The following is a 14,153-nucleotide window of genomic DNA, read 5'->3' as shown; positions in this document are numbered from 1 at the left end:
CCAGCTGATTTGTGTGTCCTGGCTTCATTTATGAAAGGTAAAATGCATTATTTGCATCTGATCACCACAGGCCCATCTTAGGGCTTCAGAATAGTACTACAGAATACTACTACATTAGTCTCAAACTAGGAGAGTCTTTGGATGGACAGTTACTAAAAAAACTTTGTAGGTAGAGCTGGTTGCTACAGTAATTTCTCTCGAAAAACTTGGGACAGGCTGACTTGTAGGTCATGCCAGGATCCAAAATTGTAACAGGAGTGTAATACTGTATGGAGAGAAAAGTGAAGAACAATTGTTGTCCCCGGGCAGGGGATCCTCTCACAGAAACAAATAGTTCTCAATTTGTGAAACTAAACTTGTATGTTCTAGTAGTTGGAGGAAAAGACCTAGTTAGCTCGCAGATCTGCCATGGGTTTTATATGTAACTTGAGGCAAGTTGATTTAGCTACTGTGCTACCTGTAAAATACCTCTTTAACTGTGAAATAGTTGAATGAAAGGGGTTGTATAAGAATCCCCTTGTTGACGGTTTGATCTGTTTAGGTTTTGAAACCAGATTAAATTTGTAAGTGTCTTTTCCCCGTCCGGTTCTTAAGGCTTCCTGTGTACAGTGGGCAGTCATGATGGCCCTGTACTGTGTGTCTGTAATCAATATAGAATATAAGCTATTGCACTCTTTTTGTAGTAACCACTGTATAGTTCTGTATAGTTAATAATACTGTATAGTTCTTACCAGTAAGACTCTTAAAAATTGTTTGTTTTATTTTAGGGAACCGCAGAAGCTCATGAGTTGCTAGAAGGGAGTGCTGCAGATGTTCTTCACTCAAGAATCAGTGGGGAAATAATGGAGTTAGTTCTGATAAAATATCAGGGTAAAAACTGGAATGGACATTTTAGAGTCCATGATGGGCTGCCAGAATTTTTTCCTGTGTGTTTTAACTCCAATTCCACAGATATGATGACAATAGATGTCTATATACATGTCAGGCGAGTTGGTAGTCGTATGATCCTGTCTGTGTTCAGTCCTTATTGGATAATCAATAAGACTTCCCGGGTTCTGCAGTATCGTGCTGAAGATACACATGTGAAACACCCAGCAGATTATAGGGATACTATCCTGTTTTCCTTTAAGAAAAGGAACATTTTTAGTAAAAACAAGGTATGCTACCTAATTTCTTTTAAAATATCCTCAAGGGAAGAATTATTTAACTTTTGACATTATTCATGCTTGGCCTTGAAATTCTTACCCTGCTTCAGTATCAATACTAGTTTAAAAAAATCTATCAATATAACATCAGTATTTTTGTGTTTTTGTTGAAATTTAGCTCTCCTTTTGGGAAGAAAAGTAAACACTAGTTTATTTCTCTCTTGCCTCTTTCTCTTCCCAAAATCTCGGGGAAGGTTGGGGAAACAAAGAAGCAACTTGTACCGGCAGTGCAGCATTAGTTCATTCTGCACTGATATAATCTGGAGTTCAACTTTTAAAAAAAGGAAATGAAAAATGTTGGACAACATGAAGCAGTGCTAATCTTGTATTTACAAAAATTATAATAGAGTTGTAATTTTGAGGGGAAAATTGTATCTTATTGTGGGGGTTTGAGCAGCCACAAGGCAATAAAAGCATCTATTTCATTTCTTATTTATTAGATTTGAAGAGAGGTATATTAAGTGGGAGGGTGGACAGGTGAGATAGTTGCTTGCTTTTGATTTTTAAGGCTATCGTTTCTCTCACAGCTGTTTAGAGTCATAGTCAATTTAACAGAAGTTCACTAGGCAAAGGGGTTTGGATGATGAACATCCCATTAGTTCCTTGTCTGAGGGTACATTGTGTTAAATACATTAGTCATGCTCTAAAAAAAAAAAAGGGTGTTTCTGTGACAAAATAAATGAAACAATTGGTTAGTATTACTCTTTTTCCATATTTTTTTTGGATTATGTAGGCCTTTAGTCCTGGATGCTGACAATTTAAAGATGGAACAATAAGTGAAGACTGGTCTTGACAGCATCTTTTGGTTATTACCCTGACCTTTAAATAGAGACCACAAGCATTTATATATTTTCCTCCCCCTCTTTATCTACATGCTGTGGTCACTAATGGCTACCAGGGCAGATGGCATATTTGGTTTTGTGTGCTCTTATATTGATTACCTATCTTCTGCTGCAGTGAACCTCTTTGCCAGAGCCCGAGTACTTAGCGGTTTTAGTAATCCAGTTAGCTGGAATTGCAGCGGTGAAACTGGGTGACTTTGCTAGTAATACATCATGGGTGGGATTTTCAAAAGCTTACAACCTAGGCGTTGGTGCCATTACAAAATTGGGCTAGATATTTAATATAATCAGCATATGAACTTTTTAAGTTTTTTAAATTTACATAAAAAAATCTTTTAAAATGCTTTTTCTTCTGTAGATCCAATTATGTATTTCAACTAGTTCATGGTCCACTAGCTTCTCCCTTGATACTGTAGGAAGTTACGGATGTGTAAAGTGCCCAGGCAATGACAGGGACTATCTGGTAAGGCCTACTTTCTGTATTTGTTTACTAACTTTTCTGAAGCCTAATAATAGTAATTAAATAAATTGGATACAAATAAGTTTAACAAAAGCCAATTTGATATTTCTTGGGTGCATTGGTTTGTTAATATAATCACACTAGTATGCATAATACCACTTAGTTTGACGTTTGATGGCCAGTAGTTAGGCCACCTGGGGATTCAGGCCTAGTTTGTGAAAACAGATGTTTAAATATTTGGACATGGTGAGGCCTATCTTTTCAAAGATGGACATGCCATCTCAGATAAGTTACAGACACAGATGATCAAGTTGCAATACTTGATTTATTTGTACAGTACCTACTACAGGGAATCCTGGTTCATGACTGGAACTTCTAGGTGCTACAAATAATAAATACACAAATAATTAACAGTATGTATACACTTAATTTTGTGTGTCAGTCTTTGAAATATCAGATTCAGATACAGTGGCTATCTTAAAAAAATAATCAGATAACTAAATAACTTTACCTTGTTTGCAGATATTGAAATAACCATCCTAGGGGCAAAATGGAAACATTTATAGGGAGACTACAAACATTTCCTTTTAAAGATAAACTTTATCTTTCCCATCAAACCAAAACCACTTATCCACTTTTTTGATAGCCCTTCAGAACCCACCCCCTGTCCTATTAAAGGCCAGATTGACCCCTGATTATTTTCCATTTTTTCATCTCTTGTTCTGTTCATCTGGGCTAAGTCCAAAGCCGGTCACTTTTCTCCCAATAGCATTTCGAAAATCTGACCTTTTCTCCCAATAGCATTTCGAAAATCTGACCTTTTCTCCCAATAGCATTTCGAAAATCTGATCTTTTCCCCCCTCCCTCCCATGTTGATCAAGCCATATTCATCTCATGTCTTTATTGCAGTAATTTTATCCTCCTTGGGTTTCCCTTCTCTAAGTGAATATAAAATACCACTGCTAAAATAATCTGTATCCATTGTATTGGGTATATCACACACTTCTTTGGAGGTACAGTCTCTGTTCCTGGGAGTTTGTGTAGTCTCTAGCACTGGTCCTACTACTGTTGAGGCCTTTGGGTATTGCTGTTAATAGGCTAATAAATATGTAGAAGGAATAACTTTATGGGATAACATAAAGGTTTACTTTTCCACTTGTTTTATTTATGTCATGCAGATGAAAATACCATGGAGAAATGGGCTGAGTTTAACCAAGTTATTTTTATTCAACAGGTTGGAGTTAGCATCAAAATGAGTAGTTTTAATCTCACCAGGATAGTTACCTTAACTCCATTCTACACCATAGCAAACAATTCTTCTCTGGAGCTGGAAGTTGGAGAAATCAAGTCTAATGGCTCTTTGCCAACTCATAACTGGAATTATTTCTCATCTTCAGAGGTATTCTTTGTTTTTCTTGCTTTAGATGTTTCTAAAACAGACAAATGATTCTGCGTAAGGTAAAATATTTAGAAATAAATACTCATATTTTTGTTAATCAGGCTGAGGTGTTTGTCAAATTAATGAAGAAAATTCAGTAGGCAGTCTGATATAAGGTTCTTAGATCATCATAGATGGAGTAATTTAGTAAGTGACAGTGTAAATGTGTACTCCTGGATGTCAGGGGTATAGAGGGAGAGTATCTGAAAGGCTAATCCATATTTGTCATTAACTAATTTTTATAACAATATTGTTGAATTATCATCATGTTACATGTGTCCTTTGTTTGACTTTTTTCCCCCCAGTGTCTTCCATTTTGGCCTGAAAATTTGTCTGGTAAATTATGTGTCAGAGTGGTGGGCTATGAAAGTGCATCCACACCATTCTTCTATAACACACAGGACAATGGTACTTTGTTAAGTCTGGAAGAGTTGGTGAGTCTTTGACTTTAAATAATAATATTTTCTATAATTTTGTTATGTTTGTGGTGTTAACCAAGTCAATGTAATTTCTTAGTCCCCTGCATTGAGTGCTGGCAGATGGATTTAAAGTACCTATTGAAAAGTCAGGGTGAATGTAGCAGGATATGCATTTTGTGCTTATGCAGGATATGCAGTTTGTACTTTTAAAAATCCTTTTTGTTAGATGTATGAAACTAGGTTGAATTGACTTCTTCACAAGTTTATAACGAACTGCACAGCTGTATTGATCTATAAATAGAATGGTATAAGTCACCTGCAATTTGTTTACTTGATTTGCAGCAAGATTTGCTGTGATGTGTGCGCCACCATAAAAAGAAGGGAAGATTACTTCTGTATCTCAAATTCCTAAGCTATTACAACATCATAAAGATATGTGATGTAGCATTCTTGACAAACAAATGGACAGTTATTAGTATGGTTTAAAAATGGTTTCATGTTTAAACTGATACAATTTTTGAATTTTTTACTTGCATTACATGCCACTGTGAAATTCTAGGCACATAAGTGTTGCATGCTCAAACAAGTCACTCAAAGCAGAGTTACTTTACATATAATCAAAACCAAACACTGAATGGTTGAACAGATTGTTAGGCAAGTCACTCAACTGATTGTTGGGGATGATTTTGGATTGTAGATTGCTGGAGAGATGTGCTGAGGCACTTAGATTTATTTTTTTCAAATAGTTAGAAACACAGGATATGTAAGCGTGATATCTTTGACTCCCCATTTTTGGGTCCTGACCTGCAACTTGATCTAAACTGTTTGGGCTGTCCCTCTCTTTGCAAATATTGAAGGCAGGTTGGATTTTGTTAGGCCACACCCCTTCTTTTCACAATCTTCTGTCTCTACAATGCAAACAGTGTAGATTTAGTACTTCCACGTTAACTTGAAATTTTGACATAAAATTAAATTTTCAAATAGCAGAGTGTAAGTCTTCCAGCCTCTTTTATTTCCAGTCCTCTTAGGAGATTTTCAGAAGGCACATGTGTAATGTTGCGGACCTCACTGCCTCTTATAGGGGCCACAGCTGAGCCTACCTTCCCTAATTAGCCCAGGCTTCTTGCCCCAGCCACTGCCCTCCCCTGGGCTGTTTTAAGCCCAGAGGGCAGGAGCGGGTAACTACCCTGCTACAACATGTTAGCTGAATAGGTCCACCAACAAAACTCCTCACTGATAACAGGTGCCCCCTCCCCCCGATACTCGCACTACTCCACAGAACAACAAAGTAAGCTTAAGGTAATGAGGTGTACTGTCTGTGTGGGAGAATCCTCTCTGAAGTTACATATAGCGAGGTTTGACACAACTGTTCTCAGGCCCCTAACACTCACATGACTAGGGAGAGTGGCTTTTGACATATTGGATCCTCTGCTCTTCCCTATGTGAGACAAGATTCCTATGGAAAGCCTTCTCAGAAGGCAGGGAAAACCTTTTTCAGGCTTGATTGCTTGGGAGATTGATCCATTTACATACCCAGGAAAGGCCTTCCTCACTCCCCAAAAGACATTGATCATCCAAAGACAAAAGTGCTGACCCCTTAAAGCTTGTGGAACACATGTACAACTGTGTCTCCATTTTAGAGGATTATTTTCTCTGTGAATTAACCATTAAAGTTTTTGTTAGAATTAGTTTAACATTGCCATATTTTACTTGGGGAATGCCAACTTAAGAGGCAATAAATACGAAGGTTTGAATATAAGTTCTAACATCTTCAGTATTTTAAGGTGAATGTTTCAGCCAGTACACTGAAACAAATCATCTTAAAAACTATTTCAAAGATTTAACTAAAAATCAGTCGCAACCTACATTAAGATTACATTTGTAAATAGTGTATAAAGGGTTAATAAATGGTTTAATAATTGGTTAATCATTTTCACAATTTGTTAGAGTTCAGCAGATCATTAGATTGCCTATGACTATCCACTATACATATTATGTGCATCTGTAACATGTTTACAACATACATTCATTTATAAATGGTTTATAAAGGGTACATCTTAATGCAAAGTGACTCAGTTAATTTTCAGTAACTACTGTTCATATTTTATATTTAATAAACTATATACAGTGCAAGTCTTTATCTTCAACAGAATGGAGGCATACTGGTAAATGTGAACATTTCTGAAAATTCTACAGTCATAAACTTCTCAGATTACCATGAGGGAGCTGCTCCAGCTCTTATCATTAACCAGACTCCATGGGACACCCTTAAATATAAACAGAGGTATGTAAAAGTAAGAATTCTGCCATCTATTTTTTCCAACTTTTATCCGGTTTTTAGTGTTGAAGGCAAGGAACCTAAATTCTCATGCACTTTTCTTGAATACAATATAATGAAGATAAGAAATAGATATTTTACAATGATGTTCCAATGCTTCATATTAAACTCGGCTTATGCCATGAGTTTCAGTGGCTTATTTACCTGCTTATTTTTATCGCAGTGGGTTACAGGAGGAGATGGAGTTAAAACCAAAGGAGGTGCGACTGTTTGCCTGGGCAGATCCCACTGGAATAAGAAAACTAACTTGGACGTATGCACAAAATGTTGGTGAACATGATCTACTTAAGGTACATTTTTTTTTTTTTTAAAGATTGGGGGAGGGAAGGTGTGACCCAAACTAGAATCATGAGTTCATTGAGAGACTGGAGATAAGGCCTTGACTTCAGATATGGTCATTTAAAATGCAAGACCTTTTGTTAGGTCATGGTTTTTGTTTCTGTACATAGGTAACCTTTTGTGTAGTTGCTGTTTCTACTTGAAAGTATGTTGAAGAATCTTGTAAGCCCTCATGTGTAGGGCAAAACTCAGATCTCCCAATTTCCTTTATCTGAAACAAACATTAATCAGACTAATAAGCAGGCTGTGTATAAATGAGGAATAAGAGGGACAGACTGTTACTGCTGCCAGGACTAGAAATCTGTATTTGCTGATACACCTCTAAAGAGAGGAGGCAATGAAAGAGGAAGTGATGCAGCAAGTGAAGATGGTCACTCATACCAGTATCAAAAGTGAACAATGTACACTCTAATTATTCCTGTTTGAACTGCAGCAGGTGAAAGCAGCACTTCCTGCAGTTATTTTCCAGAATATAATATGTATTTTTTCTGGGTTGGGGAAAATCACAACCCTGAATTCCTTCCCCTCACTAAGAGGAAACACTTCCGTTGAGTAGAGTACTGCATTGCAGGAGTTGCTCACTGTGAGCTACTTAAGTGTTCAGCAGCATGTACAACATGATTTAGGATAGAGGGTAGAAAGACAATGCTGAGACAGGAAATAGGAAGAAAGGGGAGCAAAACCAAGGTGAAGACATAAACCTAGGAAAAGATCAAGCAAATCCATCCTGCCAGAAACAGCACTTCATATTAAAAAAAAAAAAAAAAAAAGTTGATGGACAATTTTGCATGGGCAAAGGATTAGATCACATAGTCTAGAACAGGAAAATAGAAAATAACTGGAAATTGACAGGCAGAGGAATAAAGGAGCATTTTAATTACAAGGTGGAATTTATTTTTCTTCGCTCAGTTTTAGTAATGGTGGTTTTGTTTTGTTTTTAAATTGAGGTACCTTACAATGTAAACATCGTTACATACTGGAAAATTGCTACTTTCTTGTAGCTTCTGACTATTGAAACCTGTTTTAATGTATGTTAAGACACATCTTTTCAGCTTATGGTTAGCATTACGTTAATTATTGTACATTACATGAGTATTATATTAATACTCACTTCTGAAGTTATATTTCAAAAGCCTAAATAACTGTCTCAGTTCTCATTCATTCACAGTTATGTTAACCCTGAAATAATTCTAACACATTAAGGGGATGCTATAACATTTAAACACTACATTTGTCCATTTAATATTGTGATTAGTATACTAAGGTGCTGTATAATAGGGGATTCATTTTTCTTAACTCTATCATTGTACTGCTAAGGTCTTCAATTCTTGAGATTACCTTTAGTTTCTTTTAAAAAATGTGGATATCTTATTTAACATCTTAATAATCCACAAGACCCTAAATACCAAAAAAAAAAAAAGGTATGGGTTGTATAGGCAGCCCATGATGACAGAAGACTCCATCCCATTAATATCCTACAACAGATTAAAGGTAATAATAAGGTACCTCAGAAATTCTAATTGTTCTGCTTAATTGGGGCCGTTGCTTGCTACTTGCTTTGTGTTTTTATGCAACCAACTAAAGTACCTTTCTTTTTTCCAACTCAGGATGAATGTGGTCAATTTCCTTACAATTCAAATACTCAGATACACTGGGTGTCCTTTCTGGATGGACGCCAGAGAGTACTGCTTTTTACAGACGACGTTGCATTAGTTTCTAAAGCACGGCAAGCAGAGGAGATGGAGCAACCTGATCAAGAAATAAACTTGTCACTTCATAGTCTTGGACTTTCTCTGGTCAACAATGAGACTAAACAAGAAATCTCTTACATAGGGATTACTAGGTACTGCAGATGGAAAGCAAGTTTGCCTTTAAATGGACCAAGGAGTAGTTTAGGCATATACTTTAATGCACTTGAAAACTGTCATTATGCTTCTAAAATAAGACATTTTTTTAGCATTATATGCTGAATTTTTAAAACTACATTTTGTCTGCTGTTGTAGAGCTATCAAGGGAATATACATTTTAAATGCCTGTCTTGTCACAGTTCCATAATTAATTTGACATTTATTTCTGGACTTCAAGTCCTATTATATCATTTGAGCACAGTGGAGTTATTGTGTGACTGGTTAAAGAATTGTGCCTTGTGATACAACACAAGGTAAATTTTGATTTGATTTGTCACTCTGCATTTTAGTAACTGTTGCTTTCACAATAGCAAATTAAATTTGAAAACACTCATGTGCATGATAATAAACAATCAGTTCTTTTCTTCAATTTCCTATTCATAATTCAGAAATTACTTTACTATTAACTTGATTCTGTATACTAAATCATATCCTTTTCATCAAAAATTGCAAAGATAGATGCATAGAAATATCCACAAAAGGACATCAGTAATTTGGGTCATGTCTTTACTTTGTTATGATAGTAACTGTAGAAATCTGTATTCAAGAAAAATAAATTTCATTTCTAAATTTCATTTCCACTTTCATGAGTCATTGACTTGGCAGGCATAAAGAAAGAATCATAATTTTGACAAATGAATGGAAATCAGCATCAGAAATATGGGGATGAGGCTTTGTATGTTTTTTTTTTATTATTATTATTTTTATTAACATTAGAACATTTGGTATACTCTACTTCAATGCATTTTTATTCAAAAGTATTAATTACATTAATGTACTTTCCTTGTAGTTCTGGTGTTGTCTGGGAATTGAAACCAAAGCAGAGATGGAAGCCATTTAATCAAAAGCAGATAAACCTGTTGGAAAAAGCCTATCAAAAATACCTTTCCACAAATGCCATGGAGGATCTGGGCTGGGTTAAAATAGACAACAACTTTGAGGTACACTTGTGGCTCTTCAGTGTTTAATCATACAATTTTTTCTATCAAAATTATTAACAGTTTTCACCATATTACTACCAGTAATGTATTTAGACAACATGTAAAAGTCTTCATTTGGGAAATGCCTTCACAGTGTATGCAATTGTACATTTAAGTATGTTACAGATCATCTCCAATCAGACATTTGTCAGATAGCTTTAATAAACATTGTTGATGATGGTAGCCATGTTAGTTTGTATCAGCAAAAACAACAAGGAGCCACAAGGACTCTAAGTTGTTATTGTTAATGATATTTGTCTGACAGACACTGTAATTTCAATTATGCAGTAGTTGTATGTCATCTAGGATGCATGCAGTACGACAAAAACATTGCAGAACTTGCAGGATATTTGGTTATGAAACCTTGTTTAAGTTGGTCTAAAAAGTTTCTTCCATGCAGAAGTTATACTTTATGTATATTCTTTATGAAGCACCAAAACACATCTCATCCCTTTTATGACACAGGAATTGGAAACTTTATAAGCACATTGGACTTTATAATAATTCACTGTTTCACTTACCTTGGGCTTTTGGAATTCAAGACCATAATTGGTGGATAAACTCAGGATATCTGATTTTAAAAAATTTATGCCACTACACCTTCTCCTAATAGAAATTCTCCTTTGGCTGTAGCAGTATTAGGGATCAGATGGCAGCCACTAAAAGGATAAGTAAAAAGTGACAGAGTCTTCTGTGGCACCTTATAGACTAATAGACGTATTGGAGCATAAGCTTTTGTGGGTGAATACCCACTTCGTCAGACACAGCGTCTGACGAAGTGGGTATTCACCCACGAAAGCTTATGCTCCAATAGGTCTGTTAGTCTATAAGGTGCCACAGGACTCTGTCGCTTTTTACAGATCCAGACTAACATGGCTACCCCTCTGATACTTAAAAAGATAAGATCAGTCACACTTCCATTCAATTCAGTATTGTATATGTGCTGAAATACCATTGCAGTCAACTGGACTTAAATATGTGCCTAAAGTTAAACATCTGCTTAAGTGCTTTACTAAATAGATGTGTACTGCTGAATTGTGGTCTTTGGATTCCATCTATTTTAGGGCAGTGATGAATGTAAATATTGACTAGTACATTATCGCCTCTTACTTAAAAATGGGAGCTGTTTCATTTTGTGGAATCTTAATCCTTAAAGAGATGCACAAATAAAAATTGAAGACATAGCATTATAGCCATTCTTCTTCGAGTGCTTGCTCATATTGATTCCAATTAGGTGTGTGCGCGCGCCACGTGCATGATCGTCAGAGAATTTTCTACCCTAGCAACACCCGGTGGGTCGGCTGGGGAGCCCCCTGGAGTGGCGCCTTCGTGGCGCTGGATATATACCCCAGTCGACCCAGCGCCCCCTCAGTTCCTTCTTACCACCCGTGACGGTCGTTGGAACTGTGGAGCGCGGCATAGCTGTCCTCCACTCGCCCTAGCTTTCTTAGTTTTTGTTGTAGATAGTTGTTAGTTGTATAGTAATAGATTTAGTATAGTTTAGTAGTTTAATAGCTGTTACAGAGTAGTTATAAGTAGTTAGCGGGGCTAAGGGGTTTTCATCTCCACCTTTCCCCCTGGCGTGCAGCCGGGCTCATGCGCAAGGCTCCTGGTTTTAAACCGTGCGCGACCTGTGCTAAGCCTATGTCAACGGGAGACCCCCACGACTCTTCTCTAAAATGTCTAGGGGAGTCTCACTAGACTGATAAGTGCAGGATCTGCAAGGTTTTTCGGCCCAGGACCAAAAAGGAGCGGGACTTTCATCTTAAACAGCTCCTTATGGAGGCAGCACTTAGCCCAGACCCTCCTTCGGCATGCCAAGCTCCGGCACTGAACGCCTCAGTGCGCAGCGCCCCGGTGGCGGCCTCGGGTACTGCACCACGAGGAGACGCAGATAAGACCCCACGGCACCGTCCTCCATCGGCACTGCATCCGCCACAAGCCCCTCGGCACCGTTCCCTGTCTCCGGGTCACAAGAGAACCCGTAAACCACAAGAGACTGCCACGCAACAGTAGGCACTGGCGCCCCCCGCACTGGCTGCGGAGTCGCGTCCGGCATCGGAACGTCCGAGGTTGCAGGCGCCGTCATCGACACCGTTGATGCCGGCACCGGTAGTAGGGCCGTTGAGTCCGGTGCGGACTGGCTCCCCGCCCCGTTCCGTGGTTGAGCCGTGTCTCCCGTCTACGCCGGAGACGTTTGCGATGGCGAGAGACCTCATTGCCCTCACGGAACCGGCACCGTCTCAGACCGCGGCACCGCATCCGCTCCGCATGGTGCAATCCAGGGGCAAGCCTGCCCTGCTACGCCCTCCATCTCTGAGCGCGGACTCTCAGCACTGCTCCCAGTCTCGGAGCAGGTCCCGACGCTGCTTGCAGTCCTGGCACCGGACTTCATCACGACGCCGGTCATTCTCGCGGCCCAGCTCTTCCTCCCGGCACCGGTCCACCTCTCGGCACCGACCCGAGCATCGGTACCGCTCAGAGTCCTGACGCTGTTCCCAGCACCGGTATGAGCGCCAATCCCGTTCGAGAGGCCGCTCCCGGCACCGATTCTACAGACGGTCTTCTTCGCGATCCAGATCTGGATCCCGGTACTGGCATGGCCATCGGCACTGTTCTCGCTCCCAGTTCCGCTCCCTGGCACCGCGCAGCAGGAAACCCTCTACACAGGCCACTTACTTGGCCAAATGGAAGCGCTTCTCCTGTTGGTGCGAGCAGCGGGTCACGCCCCCCTTGCAGGCATCAATCCCACTTATACTTGAATATCTCCTATCCCTAAAACAGCAGGGCCTGGCGATATCTTCGGTCAGGGTGTACCTGGCTGCTATATCAGCGTTCCACCCAGGAGAACACGCTTCCTCAGTCTTCTCTAACCCGATGGTCGTCAGATTTCTCAAGGGCTTAGACCGCCTATACCCACAGCTGCGTCAACCGGTTCTGGCGTGGGATCTTAACCTGGTTCTCTCCAAGCTCACGGGGCCCCCGTTCGAGCCATTGGCTACCTGCTCACTCCTTTACCTATCTTGGAAGACAGCCTTCCTTGTAGCCATCACTTCAGCAAGGTGTGTTTCTGAAATCGGAGCCCTCACATCCGAACCTCCGTATACAGTCTTCCATAAAGACAAGGTGCAGCTTCGCCCCCATCCTGCCTTTCTTCCCAAGGTGGTATCAGCTTTTCATGTGAACCAGGATATATTTCTCACGGTCTTCCATCCTAAGCCGCACCCTACGCGACAAGACCAACGTATGCACTCCTTGGATGTACGCAGGGCCCTTGCTTTCTATATCGAGCGTATGAAGCCGTTTAGGAAGACGACACAACTCTTCGTTGCAGTGGCTGACCGGATGAAAGGCCTACCAGTCTCCTCACAACGTATCTCCTCTTGGATCACGTCCTGTATTCATGCTTGCTACGACTTGGCCGGTGCCCCGACGCCGCGCCTCACCGCCCACTCCACGAGGGCCCAAGCCTCCTCGACTGCCTTCCTGACTCACGTCCCAATCCATGACATTTGTAGAGCGGCGGTTTGGTCATCGATTCATAACTTTGCTGCTCGCTATGCGCTTGTACAGCAGTCTAGAGACGATGCTGCATTTGGATCAGTGGTTCTGCACTCAGCGATGTCTCACTCCGACCCCACCACCTAGGTAAGGCTTGGTAGTCACCTAATTGGAATCGATATGAGCAAGCACTCGAAGAAGAAAAAACAGTTACTCACCTTTGTAACTGTTGTTCTTCGAGATGTGTTGCTCATATCCATTCCAAACCCGCCCCCCTCCCCCACTGTCGGAGTAGCCGGCAAGAAGGAACTGAGGGGGCGCTGGGTCGGCTGGGGTATATATCCGGCGCCATGAAGGCGCCACTCCAGGGGGCTCCCCAGCCGACCCACCGGGTGTTGCTAGGGTAGAAAATTCTTCGATCGTGTACGCAGCATGCACACACACCTAATTGGAATGGATATGAGCAACACATCTCGAAGAACAACAGTTACAAAGGTGAGTAATCGTTTTTTAATGCATAGTGGTTTGAGGATGAAAATAGAATTACCCATTTTTACATTGTTGATTCAGAAAAAAAATCTGTAGCTTTTCAGGTGTTTATAACATTTCTCTCTTGTGATTTAGATGTTTCTAAAGAACCAGTTATTTGTAGAACACTTACATTCCAAGCATATTGGAATTGTTGAAAAAAATCTCTTAAAGTACTTAATAAGGCTAAATAAAA

At 39.9% G+C, this 14,153-nt stretch overlaps 1 protein-coding gene across 8 annotated transcripts in view; it reads left to right on the top strand.

Annotated features, from left to right (window-relative positions):
• Nucleotides 1-14,153, top strand: part of VPS13C (vacuolar protein sorting 13 homolog C) — a 213,820-nt gene that overhangs the window by 154,057 nt on the left and 45,610 nt on the right. For all 8 annotated transcript variants that reach the window (XM_065558347.1, XM_042853814.2, XM_005285023.5 and 5 more), the window contains 8 exons: nucleotides 768-1,157; nucleotides 2,406-2,510; nucleotides 3,742-3,906; nucleotides 4,251-4,379; nucleotides 6,515-6,648; nucleotides 6,866-6,992; nucleotides 8,649-8,884; nucleotides 9,739-9,889. In XM_065558347.1, the coding sequence (XP_065414419.1) occupies nucleotides 768-1,157; nucleotides 2,406-2,510; nucleotides 3,742-3,906; nucleotides 4,251-4,379; nucleotides 6,515-6,648; nucleotides 6,866-6,992; nucleotides 8,649-8,884; nucleotides 9,739-9,889 (1,437 nt within the window). The remainder of the gene's footprint in view (nucleotides 1-767; nucleotides 1,158-2,405; nucleotides 2,511-3,741; nucleotides 3,907-4,250; nucleotides 4,380-6,514; nucleotides 6,649-6,865; nucleotides 6,993-8,648; nucleotides 8,885-9,738; nucleotides 9,890-14,153) is intronic.

Source organism: Chrysemys picta, chromosome 10 (genome assembly GCF_011386835.1).
Source record: "Chrysemys picta bellii isolate R12L10 chromosome 10, ASM1138683v2, whole genome shotgun sequence".
In the NCBI taxonomy this organism is placed as follows: Eukaryota; Metazoa; Chordata; order Testudines; family Emydidae; genus Chrysemys; species Chrysemys picta.
The sequence above is the reverse complement of the archived record's forward strand: the minus strand, read 5'-3'. Positions and strand labels throughout refer to the sequence as shown.